Raw genomic sequence first — 20,209 nt, 5'->3', positions numbered from 1 at the left:
CTATTATGCAGGCCGGGTCCGGGAGCGCCCGCCACCACGCTGCACGGTGCAGCTGGTGCAGTCTGCCGCCGTGCGCGGCCACGGACCCGGCTATTCTCTGGGCCATATGGACAGCTAGAGCCGGGTGCTCTACACTGACTTGATGCTAGCCCCCAGGCAAAGGGAGGATCGAGGGCCGTTTTACGCCATTTTTCTGTCGTAAACCGCTGCCGTTCCCACTCCGGCATGGGGACATAGCCTCACAATCAGAGAATCCAGCCCATTATATCTGCTTCTGAAAGACCTGCAGACAACATAGGAACGGCACTGCCATTGGCCATATCGGTGACTACTGCTGTCAGTTAAATGCCTCAAACTTTTTCTAGATCAATGCAGAGGACATTACCAGGATCAGTAGGCTCCTCAACTTTGCTCAACAGGGATAACTTCATCTCCCAAGAGGCAGCAGCAAGATGACAGGGCTGCCAAGTTCTGACTTTAATAAGCAAAGGGGATGACTGTTAATGATCCGCCCATGCAGTCCTCTTGCCACAACGGCCCATGTGAATATGAGCGGTGTCCTGCTTCATCAGTGTACAGCTGAGCAGTGAGCACCGGGCACAGTATCACACAGATTCATGAACCCTTCACAGGGAGTACTCACAATGCTTTCATTTGAAGGCTGTCATCATCTGAGGCATGTTTGAAGGTGAAAGCTGTTGGCAGGAAGGCTTCTGGAAGATGATGGTGACCTTCTTTAGCCTTGACCCTCTTACTACTTCAGTGGTGTTGGGGAAACAAGTCAACCTTTCCCCACTCGCCTCATACACTTCTCCAGCCATCAGTCAGGGGTGGGGGTCTTTTTATGTCTTCTTCTCCTTCTTGGACAGCCAAGATAAATTGCCCTTTAGTGTCCAGGGATGTACAAGTTATGTTATGGATATAGAGTGGAGAGGATCTGTGCAGACTCGATGGGCTGAATGGCCTCCTCAGATTCTATGAGATTTTCTGTCTGTAATCAGCAAAATGGACAAAGCAACTTCTTCCCATAAGCATTTTATCAAGGATCTTGCTTTGTAGATCTCGACAAGGTTCCCTCTGCACTTATGCAGAGCCTCGATTATTTGAGCTTGAAAAATAGCATAATGCTTGTCCATGATAGAAGTGGACCTGCCCTAGCAACTTGCAGGTCCGGTGGTGTCAAATCTTCCAATGGAAATCTCTAACTCCTAATTTGAATGGGCCAGTAGCACTGAAAATGATGCCCAGTGAGCTTGGGTTAATCCAAACAACTCTTTAAGAACCTTACCATCAAAGGTTAAATAGGTACTTTCTCACAATGACTGAATGGGGACATGTGGACAGCATTGCTTACAATGCAGAAAGATTGGAGGTTCTGCTGCACTAAAGGAGAGTGGCCCTGTTTGGAACTGAAGGCCAATCCCAGTCCTCTGTTTGTTTGGATGGTAAAGCTGTGCCTATGTAGTTGCCCAACTCACTTTGTGTCAGACTCCTGGGGCGAAATTCTCCGGTATCGGCGCGATGTCCGCTGACCGGCGCCCAAAACGGCGCAAATCAGTCGGGCATCGCGCCGCCCCAAAGGTGCGGAATCCTCCGCATCTTGGGGTGCCCAGCCCCAACTTTAAGGGGCTAGGCCCGCGCCGGACTAATTTCCGCCCCGCCAGCTGGCAGAAAAGGCCTTTGGTGCCCCGCCAGCTGGCGCGGAAATGACATCTCCGGGCGGCGCATGCGCGGGAGCGTTAGCGGCCGCTCACGGCATCCCCGCGCATGCGCTGTGGAGGGAGTCTCTTCCGCCTCCGCCATGGTGGAGACTGTGGCGAAGGCGGAAGGAAAAGAGTGCCCCCACGGCACAGGCCCGCCCGCGGATCGGTGAGCCCCGATCGCGGGCCAGGCCACCGTGGGGGCACCCCCCGGGGCCAGACCGCCCCGCGCCCCCCCCCCCCCCCCCCCCCCAGGACCCCGGAGCCCGCCCGCACTGCCTTGTCCCGCTGGTAAGGTAGGTGGTTTAATCTACGCCGGCGGGACAGGCATTCTAGCAGTGGGACTTCGGCCCATCTGGGCCAGAGAATCGCGGGGGGGGGGGCGCCAACCGGCGCGGCGCGATTCCCGCCCCGCCGAATATCCGGTGCCGGAGAATTCGGCAACCGGCGGGGGCGGGATTCACGCCAGCCCCCGGCGATTCTCCGACCCGGCGGGGGATCGGAGAATCTCGCCCCGAGTGTGAAATGTGTTAGCTGCTGTGGGGCCGAAGGTACAAAGAGAAACATTTCTTTTGTGAGGGTCTTTACATTGTGTTAAACATTTAAACTGAACATCTTGACACATTTCAAAGTCCAAAAAGACAGATGAGTTCAGAACACTTTACATCAAGCACATTTCGGGTGCTCATTCCAGGGGCGGAATTCTCCCATTTTGAGTCTAAGTGTGGTGGCGAGAGACTCCGGCGGCACCTGTCCTGCCGACCAGAGCAGCGGGATCTTGTGCCAGATTCTGCACTTGGTAGCTCATTAATTATGCACAGGGGCGTTCTCCTCCGAAGCTCCTGGCTGCCGGCAACCGATTCATCGGCCTGCCCTCAGCTGACGGGTTTGAAGGTCCCGGTGCCGTATTTAAACACCGGTCCTGCACACTCATAACATTCTCTCCAGCCCACCTGCCTTCACCAGCAGGATGTCAGCAACCCAGAAGGAAAAGGATAGCAGCCTCAAGAAGAAGTCTGTTCCTCAATTGAACCACCTTCCCATCTAGCCCGTCACCTGCAAGGTGTCCGTTCCCCACTTGGACCTCTGCCTACTGCCTCTGGAATCTTCAAAAATCCCCTTCCAGCAAGCAATGTGCTATCCCTTTGACCCCGTTGTTTGTGAGCTTTTCATGCAGCCTAGTCGGGACCCACCTTCACGCCCCTCAGTCTTCCTTCAACCTTCGATTGTTCACCTTCATCATCCACCTCTTTGGCCCTCTGCCTGCCATTGTGAGCCCTCGCCCCACACCCCATCCTTGAACAGCTTTCCTTCCACATTGCCCTCTTGTTATTGTCAGGCCAAACCTGCAACCCCCCCCCCGAATACCAACCCACTCCTCCCCACCTTGCACTGCACCCCTGATTGAACTTCGGACCTTGTTGCGGTGGCTGCATGAGTCCCACAGCATAGTGCTGTGCAGGTAGACACTGGTGTGTGGCACCAGGGGACGGAGACATCTGTCCCCCCAACCTCAAGCACAGCAGTGATCTGCATTGGTGACTCAGGAGGGTCCATGGGTCCAGCAGCATGGTGCTGTCGATGAAGACCAGTTCAGCATGGAGACGGAAGCAGGAACCGGTGCCCTGGCAGAGTGGTGAGCAGAGCAGCACTTTGACAGAAAGTTGTTGCACTCACCTTGAAGTGTCTGGTGAACTGAAGGCCAGCTTGTAAAAGCTACTCTTTAACAACCGGGTTTAATGCCAACATGACTTCCCGCTGCCGGGACACAAGATTGGAAAGTCTGACAGGATGCTGGCAGGCAGCTGTTTAAATGAGCATTCATGAGGTGCAAATGGCACTCACACCACTGGCCAGTGGGATGACCAACCCGCCGTTGGGAGAATTGCCACATAATTTTACGCCGGTGGGTTGTAGACATTTTGGCTGGGATTCTCCCTTCTGGGGACTATGTCCCCACGCTGACGGGAGAACCGGCGCCAATCACTCCGGTGTCAACAGCCCCCTAAAGTGCGGAATTCTCCGCACTTTCAGGGGCTAGGTGGACGCCAGAGGGGTTGGCGCCGCTCCAGCCGGCACCGAAGGGCAGCGCGAGTTCGCGCATGTGCCGAAGGGCCGGCATAATCTCACGCATGCGCGGAACTGCCGGCATATTTTGGCGCATGCGCAGGGGGTTCTCTTCTCTGCGCCGGCCATGGCGGAGCCCGACAGGGGAGGGCGCAGAAGAAAGGAGTGTCCCCACGGAACAAGCCCGCCCGCAGATCGGTGACCAGGCAACTGTGGGGGCCCCCCTTGGGCGAATTCCCCCGCACCCCCCCGAGGACTGCCCCCGCCGACTTACCGCTGGTACGTGATTTGAGTGATTCACACCGGTGGGACTGGCCAAAAACAGACGGTCGCTCGGCCCATCGGGCCCGGAGAATTGCTGGGGGGACCGCTGCCAATGGCCTCCGACCGGCATGGTGTGAATCCCGCCCTTGCCGCCGGGAATACGGCAGCCTGCGTCGGGGAGGGGTTCGCGCCGCCCCCCGCGGATTCTCCGAACCGGCGAGGCATCTAGAATCCCGCCCTTTGGCTCCCCCAGATTCTCTGTGCCGGAGCTGGAAGAACTTTGCCCCATGACACACCACAAGGAGAAGTGGGAAGGGGAGGGAAGGAAAACCAGCAAAACAAAGTGTAGCTATATTTTTAAAATGTTTGCCTTGTTGCTGAAGTGTGTGTGTCTGTATGGTTGTTAACATTTGAATATGTGTCTCATCAGGTAGAGAATGCAGTGAAGGACGTGTATGATTTTCTATATGACGATTTTACGAGAAACAGCTCCAACCACTCAAAACAGGATTTGATAGCCATTCACTCAACTGTAAGTAATGGTATAAACGGCTTCCACTGTGTCAGACTCCTGTTATAGTGGAGATACTTATTAGAAACGATGAAATGAAAATATTAGCAAGATCTGACAAAATGGCCGACATTTATAAAGCATAAAATATTCCAAAGTGCTTCACAGGAATACTATCAAACAAAATCTGGCACCAAACGACGTCAGGAGTTTCTAAGATAGATGACTAAAAGAGATTGATTTTAAGGAAGTTACAGAGGTAGAGAAGTGAAGATGGTTAGTGAGGGGAATTCCAGACTGTAGCACCTCAGTAGCTACACGGTCGTTAATGGTTCAGCAATTAAAGTCAGGGAAGCTCAAGAATCCAGAAGTGATGGTCCGTGCCGGGGAGGGGGATGGGGGGTCCGTGCCGGGGAGGGGGATGGGGGGTCCGTGCCGGGGAGTGGGATGGGGGGTCCGTGCCGGGGAGGGGGATGGGGGGTCCGGGCCGGGGAGGGGGATGGGGGGTCCGTGCCGGGGAGGGGGATGGGGGGGGTCCGTGCCGAGGAGGAGGATGGGGGGGGGGGGGTCCGTGCCGGGGAGGAGGTTGGGGTCCGTGCCGGGGAGGGGGATGGGGGGTCCGTGCCGGGGAGGGGGATGGGGGGGGTCCGTGCCGGGGAGGGGGGGTGCGAGGGCAATTGAGTTGGTCCACCTGGCCAGGTGCCAGCCTCCAACAGTTGGACCCATGCGGTCCATGCCACCTGGCTGGGGGGAAGGAGGGGATATGGGCAATGGTGACATGTCGTCCCCCCCCCACCCCCGTCCCCCCCGCCCCCACCAGGCCGTCATGTTTTCCGATCATCCAGCGATGTTGGCCGCCGTGGCGGCAGCCGCTAATGTCCATGTTGCCCTGGATGAGGAGGAGGAGGAGGAGCGTGCCAGAGAGGCGGCGCAGGCTGCCGCAGAGGGGCAGGCGGCAGCCGCCCAGGCTGGAGGGACACCTGACCGACAGGACGAGGGGGGGGAGGAGGACGTCGCGGCCCCGCGGCAATGGAGGCACCCGAGGGCGCCCCGTGTGTACCGGCCCCGGCAGTCATACCAGGACCTCACGGACCGGGAATGCAGGAGGAGACTCCGGATGAGGCGGGAAACCGTGGCACACATCTGGCACACCTGTCACAGCGTGGCACTGGCGGGGGACACCCTCTCCCCGTGTCCGTCAAGGTTACGGTGGCCCTGAACGTTTATGCAACGGGGTCATTCCAGGCACCGAGTGGGGATCTGTCCGGCATATCGCAGACATCGGTGCATCGGGGCAGTGACAGATGCCCTATATGCCATGGCACACCGCTACATCCGCTTCCCCGTGGACCGGGCCAGCCAAGATGCCCGGGCCGTGGGCTTCTCTGCCGTGGCCGGGTTCCCCATGGTCCAGGGCGCGATTGATGGGATGCACGTCGCCGTGCGGCCACCTGCAGATAACAGGGCCGTGTTCACCAATAGGAAGGGGACCTATTCGATGAACGTACAGGTGGTCTGCGACCACCGCATGATGATCCTGCAAGTCTGCGCCCGTTACCCAGGCAGTGTACACGACTCATACGTGTTGTCGCGGTCATCCATCCCCGGCATGTACGAGGGAGGCCATCCCCGGCTGAGGGGCTGGTTGCTGGGCGACAGGGGCTACCCATTGCGATCGTGGCTGATGACGCCTATACGGAGGCCACGCAATGAGGCGGAGAACCGCTACAATGATGCCCATGTCGCGACAAGGAGAGTGATAGAGAGGTGCTTTGGCGTGCTGAAGATGCGTTTCAGGTGCCTGGACCTCTCTGGGGGCGCCCTCCAGTATCGGTCAGATAGGGTCGGCCGCATCATTGTGGTGTGCTGCGTCCTGCACAACATAGCCCAGCAGAGGGGCGATGTGCCGCAGGCAGAGGAGGGCGGAGTGGAGGAGCAGCAGGAAGAGGCGCAGTCCTCCCCAGATGAGGGGGATGGGGGCAATGGTCAGGGCAGACGGGGTAGACACAGGCGGGTGGCTGTCCACCGTTACCGGCTGGCCCAGCGGGCACGGGACAGACTGATAGACGCCCGCTTCACTGACTAGATGGGCGTGGGAATCGGGTAGTATGGCCACAGACCGCACACCATGGCAACAGCCGACCACCCACACCCCCCACCCATCCACCCACCCAGCACCCTCACCCCCCTCCTCAACCCCACCCACCCCACCCGCATGCACCCCATCCCCATTGCCGATCGACCTGCGGCACAACGGGCCGGGCTCACACAGTTGCGGGTGGACGCGTGTCTATTGCAGGCCATGGAGGATGATGACAACCCGCCCTGCGGTGAGCTCCTGGCTCCTCATCGTTGGACTATGTCTGACCCATGGCCACAGTACCACCATCCACCCGGACCATCCCTGCATGCGGCTGTGACACTGCAGCGCACGGTCCCGTCCTCTGCCCGGGGGGATGTTGATGACGGCCCAGGGGGAACGGGGCAGACTCACCTGGGGCTGAGGTAAGACCACCTCTCACACACACACTTGTGCTCAACGTACATGACACCCCCGCACGCTTTGGACAGAGCACAAAGGCAGCTTCTATAGGTGTAACATTGACTTTAATAACCAAACGAGTTCATGCACGTGCCCTAGCCCCTAAAACTCATCTGTGCCCTGCACCCGTGCCAACTTATTCAGTGTCTAATTGTTTGGCCTTACGGGCCCTTTGACTATGTCTACGTGGTTCCCCAGATGGTACAGCAGAACTGGAGGTGGACTCCTGTGATTCCTGCCCTCTGACACTGGATCCCTTTGGCGGCCGTTTCCTGGGGCGTCCTGGCCTAGATGGGCCAGGCTGCGGCCCGGGCGACTGGGATGGCGAGCTGCCAGCCTGTCCTGCCCGTTGCCCACCCGATGCACCTGGGAGGGAAGGGGGGGAGTCCGAGGTGTCGCGGTGTACCGGGACCTCCCCTACAGGGGGAGCCAGAACGGACCACACCACCTCCTCCTCCCTCGGGGCGCCCGATGGCCCCCAGGCCTCTACATGGGTGGGGGATGCGAACGGACTGGCCATCCGACGCCCCCCCGACATCTGGCGCTGCCAGTCCTGGAGGCCCGTGCTGGTATCGACAGGGGTCTGCAGGTTTGCTGCCATGGAGCCCAAGGGGGTTGGCAAACCCTGTCTGTGACTGTGCGGCGCCGGCTCGCACATGGCCAATGGTGCCGATGCCCTCAGCGATGGCCTGCAGAGACTGGGCCATGGCCTGCAGAGACTGGGCCATGGCCTGCTGAGACTGGGCTATGGTGTTGAGCGCATCTGGCGCTGGCACTGGCTCATGGCCTCCTGTGAGAGGGCAGCCATGTCCTGGGCCACAGACGCCGCCTGCACGGAAAGCTCCAGGCCTCGCAAACCGTTCCCCATGTCTGACACCGTCGCACCCATTGCCTCCACCGCGGACGCCACCCGTGCGGTGTCGGCCTGGGTGGCACGCATGACCAGCAGAACTTCCAGCTCCTGGACGCGGATGGACTCCTCCACCTGCGACTGCAGCCGCCGCAAGCCGGCCGTCACCCTCTTCGCTCGTCTCCGGGTCGGTGGTTGCATCGGATCTATGTGTGGGTGTGGAAACTCCAGGAACCCGGGATCCATCTGGGTGGCAGATGTTCGCTTGGGCTGGGCTGCCCTCCGACCGCCCGGTCCCTCTGCTGCTCCTACCTCCACCTGCTGTACCGGGACGGCTGTGTTGTGCGCACCAGTGAGTGTACCAGACGCCTCATCACTAAAGTGCCCAACCGAGGTGAGTGTTTCTGCGATGGTGGAGGGTGTTGGTGACAGCAGTGGCGTTGTGTCGTGCTCTTCGTCCCACTCTGAGTCCATGGCACTTTGGGGTGGGGGTTCGTCTCCACCCATCCACTCTGAGTCACTGTCCGGTATTTCGTCTTCCTGGGTAGTGCTGTCCCGGGTAGGGGTGTCCTGGGCAGTGCTGTCCCGGGTAGTGGTGTCCTCGGTAGTGGTGTCCTGGGTAGTGGTGTCCTGGGTAGTGGTGTCCTGGGTAGTGGTGTCCTGGGTAGTGGTGCCCTGGGTAGTGGTGTCCTGGCTCGGATGTGACGGGGGCCTGTGGCTGCCCCCCTCGTCGCTGGGTGGTCGCTGTTGCTCCAGGTCTCTCCGTCTCCCGTGGTGTGCGAGGGGCACCCACACTGCGGACCGGCACCAAGACCCACACCGCGGACCGGCACCAAGACCCACACCACGGACCGGCGCCAAGACCCACACTGCGGACCGGCACCAAGACCCACACCGCGGACCAGCACCAAGACCCACACCGCGGACCGGCACCAAGACCCACACCGCGGACCGGCACCAAGACCCACACCACGGACCGGCACCAAGACCCACACCACGGACCGGCACCAAGACCCACACCGCGGACCGGCACCAAGACCCACACCGCGGACCGACACCAAGACCCACACCGCGGACCGGCACCAAGACCCACACCACGGACCGGCACCAAGACCCACACCACGGACCGGCACCAAGACTCACACCACGGACCGACACCAAGACCCACACCACGGACCGGCACCAAGGCCCACACCACGGACCGACACCAAGACCCACACCGCGGACCGGCACCAAGACCCACACCGCGGACCGGCACCAAGACCCACACCGCGGACCGGCACCAAGACACACACCACGGACCGACACCAAGACCCACACCGCGGACCGGCACCAAGACCCACACTGCGGACCGGCACCAAGACCCACACTGCGGACCGGCACCAAGACTCACACCACGGACCGGCACCAAGACACACACTGCGGACCGGCACCAAGACACACACCACGGACCGGCACCAAGACCCACACCGCGGACCGGCACCAAGACACACACCACGGACCGGCACCAAGACCCACACTGCGGACCGGCACCAAGACTCACACCACGGACCGACACCAAGACCCACACCGCGGACCGGCACCAAGACACACACCACGGACCGACACCAAGACCCACACCGCGGACCGGCACCAAGACACGCACCACGGACCGACACCAAGACCCACAACACGGACCGGCACCAAGACCCACACCGCGGACCGGCACCAAGACCCACACTGCGGACCGGCACCAAGACCCACACCGCGGACCGGCACCAAGACCCACACTGCGGACCGGCACCAAGACCCACACCGCGGACCGGCACCAAGACACACACCACGGACCGGAACCAAGACCCACACTGCGGACCGGCACCAAGACCCACACTGCGGACCGGCACCAAGACCCACACCACGGACCGGCACCAAGACACACACCACGGACCGGAACCAAGACCCACACCACGGACCGGCACCCAGACCCACACCACGGACCGGCACCAAGACCCACACCACGGACCGGCACCAAGACCCACACCACGGACCGACACCAAGACCCACACCACGGATCGGCACCAAGACTCACACCACGGACCGACACCAAGACCCACACCACGGACCGGCACCAAGACTCAAACCACGGACCGGCACCAAGACTCACACCGCGGACCGGCACCAAGACCCACAACACGGACCGGCACCAAGACCCACACCACGGACCGGCACCAAGACCCACACCACGGACCGGCACCAAGACCCACACCACGGACCGGCACCAAGACCCACACCACGGACCGGCACCAAGACCCACACCACGGACCGGCACCAAGACCCACACTGCGGACCGGCACCAAGACCCACACCGCGGACCGGCACCAAGACCCACACCACGGACCGGCACCAAGACCCACACCGCGGACCAGCACCAAGACTCACACCACGGACCGGCACCAAGGCCCACACCGCGGACCGGCACCAAGACCCACACTGCGGACCGGCACCAAGACCCACAACACAGACCGGCACCAAGACCCACACCACCCCTCCACAGCAACCCCCTCTCCACCCCCAGTAGACCCACATCAGGGGAAAGGCGCCCAAACGAGCAGCACAGATCACCAAAAAAGGACACACACAGATACGGGGCATGGCGGTAGAGAGAGAGAGAATTCCCTTTACCAAAAAAAGCAAGACAGAATACAGGACAAGAAACCCAACAGATAATTAAGTACAAAGCAAACCACCAACACTCAAGCCAGTGCATGCTCCTTCCCGCACCCTCCCTGACTGCAGCAACAGCCCCACCCCGGTGAAGAGGTGTCCGCAAGCAGCACAGTCCATCGGAAAAGGACAGGCAGCGCACGGTTGAGGAGAGATAGAGAGAACACCCCTCCCCCTCACTAACACTGGGAGGGACTCCTCAGCCCCCAGTGCTCAGAAGCAGGAGGACGCAACTGGCAAGCACCCAGCCGCTAGGCCCAAAATAGCAATACCCAACAAAAATACAATAATAACCATACAATCCCCCAACAATAAAACAAAACTAACATCAGTACAAGAAGTACACATAGTCAATTGGGCCACCGCCCTGCTGCTCTCACAGTCCTGGCATCAGGTCTCCGGACACCATCCAGTCCAAAACTGCAAAAGTAAGTCCGTTCTCCTCCACTTTCAGCCCGGCCAACCAAATCCACTCCTCTCTCCAATCTAAGCCGATAAGCAGAAAAGCAGCCAGTAACAAATATGGCAAACAAGCATGGCAGCTACAGGCAAGCAAACTCTTCCTCTCTCTCCCCTGCTAGCAACTGGCAGCATGCAGCAAGCTCCTCTTCCCCTCTATCCAACCGGTTGTAGCATTGTTCGTCCTCGCCATAGTCCAGGCTTCAAAATCTGGGGAAAAAGACAGCCAGCATACAGAATAGCACACCAGATCCAGAAACCCCAGCATGGGGGTCCCTTGCCTGGTCTGCCCCTTCCAGCTGTGGGCAACCTGAAGATCACCTTGGCATGGTGATCTGCACTGTGAGGCAGCAGTGCTAACCACTGTGGCACTGTGCTGCCCTTGTAGTATCAATTTTAACACAGAATTAGGTCACAGTGCAAAATCTTATTTTTGATGTGCACAAGTTGTGAGATTCCCCAGTGCAGTTCCATGAACAGTTTTTTTTTGTGAGGTGTTGCTAATTAAACTATCTCTTTTCTATTTTCTTACAGTTTCTTTGCTGTGGAAAAAACTCAACATTCAGCCATTACAGCAGTGTTGAGAATGAGACATGCTTTGCAGAAGGTGCTCTGCTAAAGGTATGACAAATGTTGCAACTAAAGAGAATATTAAGGATCTTGTCTAGGATTATAAACAACAATAGGTGCTCTGTCCAAGATTACAGGCAGCAGGGTGGCGCAATGGTTAGCATTGCTGCCTACGGCACTGAGAACCTGGGTTCGAATCCCAGCCCTGTGTCACTGTCCGTGTGGAGTTTGCACTTTCTCCCCGTGTTTGCGTGGGTCTCACCCCCACAACCCAAAGATGTGCAGGGTAGGTGGATTGGCCACGCTAAATTGCCCCTTAATTGGAAAAAAAAATAATTGGGTACTCTAAATTTAAAAATAAAGATTACAGGCAGCAGGATGGATTATGTTCAGGATTACAGGCAGCAGTAGGGACCGTTTCTAGGATTATGGACAGCAGTAGGATCATATGTAGATCATGGGCTCGATTCAATGGACTCAAATTAAAGTCCGGCTTTGGGAGTAATTGTGTGGAGTTTCGCAACAGCTGAGTTGGTGAGATTGTGGACCGTATTCAACCACACAGTGCCAAAAATGAGCCCCGTGAGATTCTCGCCATTACTGTCTCCCTTGCCGTCTGATTCGCCCGACTTGCGTCTCAGCAGCTCAACACTCACTCCCAGTCAACACACAAGCATGGCAGCGTGCAGACCTGCTCCTCGCTTTGCGGCTTCTGCCGCTATGGATGATAGGTAGGGCATCATGTTCCCCCGATGGTGTCAGAGGACCAGCAGCAGGGTCAGCAATGCCGCCTGGGAGGCAGTGGCAGAGGCTGTCATTGCGGGCAGCATGACCACGTGGACCTCCGTCCAATGTCGGAAGAAGACCAACACACCTCCAACAAGCTGCAAGGGTCACAACCTTTATCTTGGCATCAGTTCCGCCTGCCACCCCTCAAATTCACAAAATTCCCCTCCTCCTCCCCAATCCACAGCTGCAGATGTGGTTGCCCCTGTTATGGGTCTCTACAGGATTTAAAGATGGCTTGAAGGCCTCACAGATACAAAGCCCATCACCTCCCGGCCCAGGGGCGGCCCTCGAGCTTCATGCTGGAAAATGGAAATAGCTATCACGTCCTCACTTCTCCTCAGTAGCCATTGCGCCAGGTTCCTGTTTTTGAAAAGGAGCACTAAATGCTGCCCACGTGACTTCCCGCTGGGGAGTCGGGTAATTCTTAGGAGGCCGCTGCTTTCGCCTTCAATCTCGTTAATGAGATTATAATGAATGCAAACGAGGGTTAATGATGTTCTCGCTGTTTTGGGGTCTGATCCGGAACACGCCATGGGGAGCGGGCCAAGTGAATTACAAAAGGGCGCGAATCACAACTTTGCCTACTCTCGCTAGTCACCCGATGCCAGGTGCAATCCGTTGGCTCAGTCACGCCCCATATGTAGATCTGAAGATACAGGGCGGGATTCTCTGATCCTGAGGTTAAGTGTTGACGCCGTCAGAAATGCCGTTGCGTTTTCCGACAGCGTCAACACGGCCCCAAGATCAGCAATTCTGGCCCCTACAGGGGGCCAGCAGGGCGCTCGAGTGGTTCACGCCGCTCCAGCTGCTGATCCAGCCGTGGAATGGGCGCCGGGGGATGCGCGCATCCGCAGTGGGTCCGACACGAACCCACGCATGCGCAGTCCCACGGCGCGATTTCCACACATGCGCAGTGTCTCCCTTGTCCGCGCCAGCCCCGACCCAACATGGCGCAGGAGTACAGGCGCCGGCATGGAGGAAAGGAGGCTGGGAGACAGAGAGGCCGGCCCGCCGATCGGTGGGTCCCGATCGCGGGCCAGGCCACATCGGAGGCCCCCCCCCCCCCGGGGTCAGGCACCCCTCCCCCACAGGCCGCTCCCAGACCCTTCAACGCCGAAGTCCCGCTGGCTCAGAGCAGGTTAGAACGGTGCCGGCAGGACTCGTTTTATTTTTACGGCCACTCGGCCCATCTGGGCCGGAGAATCGCAGGGGTTGCCGCATAGAGCAACCGGCGCCGTGCCGACCACGCCGGCCCCAATGGCGTTTGCGGAGAATTGCGTCGGGGCAGCGTGGCGATTCTATGTATGTAAATCATTTGAATATGTGTATCTTGGCAGGAAATGTTCGGCCGTAGGGATTCTCTGTTCCTGCCAGCAGCGCAACTCCGTCCATGGGTTTCCCGGCAGTACGGGGTGGCTTCAATGGGAAATCCCATTGACAAGTGGGGGGAACAGAGAATCCCGCCGCCAGCGAACAGACACGCCACTGAGTAACATGCAGCTGGGGGACCAGAGAATCCAGCCACATATGTAGATGGATCCTCCGCTTGGCCATGCTCGAAGCGAGAATCGTGATCAGGCGGAGAATCGCACAAAATGGAAATAATCCGTTTTCGCCCAGCGCCGATTCCGACATCATGCTCTGGTCCCTCGCTGGCGTCAAGATTGAAGGTTGCACCCATGCTGGCATTTGCATGGATTTGAATATCATTTGCGGGTTGGACACTTCATCATCCACCCCTCCGCGATGCTCCATCGCTTTTACGCACACGTCTCGTGGGCATGAATTGGTGCAGGTATCGACAAGCGGGAATTGGGAGCTGAAGGGGAGGGGGAGGCTAAGGAAATTCTGAAAAGCTCAAATAGGGGCTTTTCACAGTAACTTCATTGAAGCTTACTTGTGACAACGAGGATTATTATTATTATTATTGTTGGGTCTGCTGGGGGTTGGCTGCCCTGGCCAGGGGCAGTAGCGGGGAATGACTTGGTGCTAGGTCCGTGGACTCGAGGTGTCCCCCTTGGGATCCAGGTAGACTGGCTCAGACTGCCATTGCTGCAGCATGTGATTTAAACCCACCCCTTTGGTGCTACTTACAGGCTCCTTTTCACACTGCTGACTGCTCACTATCCTGATCCAGGCCGGATTGCAAGCCTTCTGCCACGTTGGTGGTCCTGGTTGAGGCGCACCTTAACCCACAGTCCTCCATAATGATCCACCGGTTCCGGTTCCACAAGGCCTTACAGGCCCAAGGAGAATCAAATGGCGGCTTTTTGGCGCGCTTCAGGGCACTCCTGCCACATGTGATATTGCGGCTGCACTGTCCGAATCATTGTGGGACCCATTCGTCTGTGGGCTCTGAAACGCCAATACCCCACTACCCAAAGACGAGAGGAACACACGGTAGGGTAGGAAGCAACAACAGGTTTATTATGGTATAAACAAAACTACGAAAGACTATGGGCTTGATTCTCTGGCCTCTCACATTCCCCTCTCACTCGAGCAAAACGAGGCCAGTGAATAGCTTGAGAGGCCGAAAATGAGAACTGCGGCAAGCACCAAACAGTTTACGATGCAACCAGCCCACTCCCATCGGTGAAATCAGGCAACCATGCGCGGCACCACCATGCCAACCCCTGGATCATGTGTACCCATTCTGGGGGCAACCCTTGTCCCTGCCCGTCTGTCCCATTGACCACCGATAACCCCCACTGACTGCCAAGGCCTCTTGCCATAAACAAATTTTTAAAAATGCCGTAGTCTGACCTGCCTGTCTGCTAAGTGCTCGGCGAGATGGGTCAAGGGTTCGGAGGTCAGCTCACATTCCGAAGAAAGTGACAGAGGCATCATACTGGTTGTGCACAGGGTGTTCATTGTGCGTAACAATTCTCCACTCTCCCGGTAGTGCCTCCCTCTCCCTCACCCCCTTACTCACACACCACCTCCCCCCTCCCCAGGTGCCCTCAGTGATCCTCGATGTGCTTTGCCCTCCTAGCTCTACCACTACGTCTAGGTGTCTCACCAGGATGCACATCAGAGGTAGAGGCAGCCAGCTGCTTACCACGTCCCGTGGCCTTTGATGACTCTGGCAGGCGTCCATTGGGGGCTCTGGTGCCTGAGGGCCCCGGCTCACTTGTCAGGGCACATACACAGCTGTGCCACCCTGTCCAGTGTGCTGACTGTGCGACGCGGCCTCATCAGAGGGGTGCAACTCGGGGGAGCTGGTGGCCACCGTCGCCACTCCATGGGATAGGTCTGGGTTGGCACCCGGCACCCCCTCCTTCCACTCGTTACCCACAGGGCCCGGGATTCACCATGGGACAGAGGAGTGGCTGTTTGGAGCATCATCTGGCTCTGCCAGGCCAGGCAGTTCTCCCTGGTCTGCACCATCGTGTCAACGATGCTCCTCAGTGACTGGGCCAATGCTCTGCAGCGCCTCGGCAATGCCCACCTGCGACTGGGACCGACTCCGTGGTGCCTCAGCCATTCCCATCTGAGAGAGGGACATGTCTCGCAGAATCTCATCAAGGTCAGCCTGGTACTGGGTGACATCCCCAAGCGAGGTGGACATCCTGTCAAGACCCTCAGCCGTGGATGTCACCGACTGCGCGACGCCTTGGATACCTTCACTAGCGGTGCCAACATCATGCACCAGGCTCTCCACTACAGTCGCAACCTGAGCAGTGTTGGCCTCAGTGCCACACATTGCTGGCAACAACTCCTGCGCCCGTAGCCTTTGGGACTCCTCCAATCAGCCATGGATCTGCTGGAGTATCGCTGACATCTCCCTCTGAACGTCCTGATCGCTTCCTATCGTCTCCATCAGCTCTGGGTAACCCACTTCCACAGGCTCAGCATCAGGCTGGGACCCAGCTGGGTCCTGGAATCCAGCAGCTCTCCGACTGCTGTCTTGTCTGGGGGTTCATGCCTCCACCTGATGTACATCAGCAGCTGTGTGGTGCTCACCAGATTGTGCCGCAGAAGCCTGACCACTAATGTTTCCCGCCGAGGTGCATGTATCTGCGCTGATGGAGGGCGGGGAAGACAGCTGTGATGCCTCAGTCATGTCTTCCTCGGAGCTCCCCTCCAAGGGGTTCTCCTGGGAGGCTGGTGAGGGGGCCACCCGGGATAGGCTGGCGTCATTGGCTGGAGTACCTGGAGGAGAATGAACACGTGGTCAGTGGGAGGGCCGAGTCAGACAGTAGGCAATAACAACTCACGTTTGACAGGTCCCCCAGGTGGAGCCTGGTGGTCCCTCACCTCTGCAGCATCCACCAGCCTCCGCGTTGGTGACTGCCCGGTCCTCGGCCATACCGGTCACCTCCAGGGCCCGCCACTCGAAGGAGGTAAGAATTCATGGGCGTCACTCTCCGCCCCCCCAGAGGGTCGGAGAATGGCCGTTGGCCGCCGTGAATCCTGCCCCCGCCAAAGTCTCCGAAGGGAGAAAAGTCGGCGGGGCGTTAATGGCGCTGCTGCCGCGGAGAATGTCACGGGTCTGCGCAAGGCAGCGGATTTTCGGCCTGCCAAGATTCTCCCTTCCGGATGGGCCGAAGTCCCGTCGACGTGATGACCGTTCACGTCGACGTGAATCAAACCTCCTTTTCATCGGCGTGACCCGGTGCTCCAGGCTCACGCCGACCAGCGTGGAGGTGAGTGACGGCCTGGGGGGTTGGCTTTGGGCAGGAAATGGCGTGGCCGCAGTCTGATTGCGTGAGGCGAGGTGTGTCTCGGGTTGTGTGTGTGTGTGTGTGCGGCGGGGGGGGGGTGGTTAGGGTAGGCTGGGCTCCGGGGGAGTGCCGGAGGGGGTCCATGCCGGGGTGGAGATTGGGGGGGGGGGGGTCCGTGCCGGGGTGGGGGTTGGGGGGGGTCCGTGCTGGGGTGGAGGTTGGGGGGGTCCGTGCTGGGGTGGAGGTTGGGGGGGGTCCGTGCCGTGCCGGGGTGGAGGTTGGGGGAGGGTCCAGCTGGGGTGGAGGTTGGGGGGGGTCCGTGCCGTGCCGGGGTGGAGGTTGGGGGTTGGGGGGGGGGGCTCGTGCTGGGGTGGAGGTTGGGGGGGTCCGTGCCGGGGTGGAGGTTAGGGGGGGGTCCGTGCTGGGGTGGAAGTTGGGGGGGGGTCCGTGCCGGGGTGCAGGTTGGGGGTGGGGGGGTCCGTGCTGGGGTGGAGGTTGGGGGGGGGTCCGTGCTGGGGTGGAGGTTGGGGGGGGTCCGTGCCGTTCGGGGTGGAGGTTGGAGGTTTGGGGGGGGTCCGTGCTGGGGTGGAGGTTGGGGGGGGTCCGTGCCGTGCCGGGGTGGAGGTTGGGGGGGGTCCGTGCTGGGGTGGAGGTTGGGGGGGGGGGTCCGTGCTGGGGTGGAGGTTGTGGGGGGTCCGTGCCGTGCCGGGGGGTGGAGGTTGGGGGGGGGGTCCGTGCTGGGGTGGAGGTTGGGGGGGGGGTCCGTTCTGGGGTGGAGGTTGGGGGGGGGGTCAGTGCCGTGCCGGGGTGGAGGTTGGGGGGGGGGTCCGTGCTGGGGTGGAGGTTGGGGGGGGGTCCGTGCCGTGCCGGGGTGGAGGTTGGGGGGGGGTCCATGCTGGGGTGGAGGTTGGGGGGTGTCCGTGCCGGGGTGGAGGTTGGGGGGGGGGTCCGTGCTGGGGTGGAGGTTGGGGGGGGGGTCCGTGCTGTGCCGGGGTGGAGGTTGGCGGGGGTCCGTGCTGGGGTGGAGGTTGGGGGGGGGGTCCGTGCCGGGGTGGAGGTTGGGGGGGGGGGGGGGGGTCCGTGCCGGGGTGGAGGTTGGGGGGGGTCCATGCTGGGGTGGAGGTTGGGGGGGGTCCGTGCTGGGGTGGAGGTTGGGGGGGGGGTCCGTGCTGGGGTGGAGGTTGGGGGGGTCCGTGCCGTGCCGGGGTGGAGGTTGGGGGTTGGGGGGGGGGGGTCCGTGCTGGGGTGGAGGTTGGGGGGGGGGGGTCCGTGCTGGGGTGGAGGTTGGGGGGGGTCCGTGCCGGGGTGGAGGTTGGGGGGGGGGGGTCCGTGCTGGGGTGGAGGTTGGGGGGGGGGGTCCGTGCTGGGGTGGAGGTTGGGGGGCGTCCGTGCCATGCCGGGGTGGAGGTTGGGGGTTGGGGGGGGGGGTCCGTGCTGGGGTGGAGGTTGGGGGGGGGGGGGTCCGTGCCGAGGAGGGGGATGGGAGGGCAAGTGAGTTGGTCCACCTGGCCAGGTGCAGCCTCCAACAGTTGGACCCATGCGGTTCATGCCACCTGGCTGGGGGGAGGAGGGGATATGGGCAATGATATGTCGTCGTTCCCCTCCCCCCCACCAGGCCGTCATGTTTTCAGATCATCCAGCGATGTTGGCCGCCGTGGTGGCAGCCGCTCATGTCTATGTTGCCCTGGATGAGGAGGAAGGAGGAGGAGGAAGAGCGTGCCAGAGAGGCGGCGCAGGCTGCCGCAGAGGGGCAGGCGGCAGCCGCCCAGGCTGGAGGGACACCTGACCGACAGGACGAGGAGGGGGAGGAGGACGTCGCGGCTCCACGGCAACGGAGGCACCTGAGGGCGCCCCGTGTGTACCGGCCCCGGCAGTCATACCAGGACCTCACGGACCGGGAATGCAGGAGGAGACTCCGGATGAGCCGGGAAACCATGGCACACATCTGCCACCTGCTGGCACACCTGCTGGCACACCTGTCACCGCATGGCACTGGGGGGGGACACCCTCTCCCCGTGTCCGCCAAGGTTACGGTGGCCCTGAACTTTTATGCAACGGGGTCATTCCAGGCACCGAGTGGGGACCTGTCCGGCATATCGCAGACATCGGTGCATCGGTGCACCCGGGCAGTGACAGATGCCCTATATGCCATGGCGCACCGCTACATCCGCTTCCCCGTGGACCGGGCCAGCCAAGATGCCCGGGCCGTGGGCTTCTCTGCCGTGGCCGGGTTCCCCATGGTCCAGGGCGCGATTGATGGGATGCACGTCGCCGTGCGGCCACCTGCAGATAACAGGGCCGTGTTCACTAATAGGAAGGGGACCTATTCGATGAACGTACAGGTGGTCTGCGACCACCGCATGATGATCCTGCACGTCTGCGCCCGTCACCCAGGCAGTGTACACGACTCATTCGTGTTGTCGCGGTCATCCATCCCCGGCATGTACAAGGGACGCCATCCCCGGCTGAGGGGCTGGTTGCTGGGCGACAGGGGCTACCCATTGCGATCGTGGCTGATGACGCCTATACGGAGGCCACGCAATGAGGCGGAGAACCGCTACAATGATGCCCATGTAGCGACAAGGGGAGTGATCGAGAGGTGCTTTGGCGTGCTGAAGATGCGTTTCAGGTGCCTGGACCTCTCTGGGGGCGCCCTCCAGTATCGGTCAGATAGGGTCGGCCGCATCATTGTGGTGTGCTGCGTCCTGCACAACATAGCCCAGCAGAGGGGCGATGTGCCGCAGGCAGAGGAGGGCGGAGTGGAGGAGCAGCAGGAAGAGGCAGTCCTCCCCAGATGAGGGGGATGGGGGCAATGGTCAGGGCAGACGGGGTAGACACAGGCGGGTGGCTGTCCACCGTTACCGGCTGACCCAGCGGGCACGGGACAGACTGATAGACGCCCGCTTCACTGACTAGATGGGCGTGGGAATCGGGTAGTATGGCCACAGACCGCACACCATGGCAACAGCCGACCACCCACACCCCCCACCCATCCACCCACCCAGCACCCTCACCCCCCTCCCCAACCCCACCCGCATGCACACCACCCCCCCCCCCCCCCCCCCCCCCCCCATTGCCGGTCCACGGGCC

General features: G+C 60.3%; 1 protein-coding gene across 1 annotated transcript in view; it reads left to right on the top strand.

The window, feature by feature from the left end:
• Positions 1-20,209, top strand: part of LOC140431056 (tetraspanin-32-like) — a 209,679-nt gene that overhangs the window by 155,865 nt on the left and 33,605 nt on the right. Inside the window, exons 5-6 of the mRNA XM_072518972.1 lie at positions 4,462-4,563; positions 11,631-11,717. Coding sequence (XP_072375073.1) covers positions 4,462-4,563; positions 11,631-11,717 — 189 coding nt within the window. The remainder of the gene's footprint in view (positions 1-4,461; positions 4,564-11,630; positions 11,718-20,209) is intronic.

This window comes from Scyliorhinus torazame, chromosome 10 (genome assembly GCF_047496885.1).
Source record: "Scyliorhinus torazame isolate Kashiwa2021f chromosome 10, sScyTor2.1, whole genome shotgun sequence".
Classification (NCBI taxonomy): domain Eukaryota; kingdom Metazoa; phylum Chordata; class Chondrichthyes; order Carcharhiniformes; family Scyliorhinidae; genus Scyliorhinus; species Scyliorhinus torazame.
Note: the sequence above shows the minus strand (reverse complement) of the source record. Positions and strands in the feature narration are given on the sequence as shown.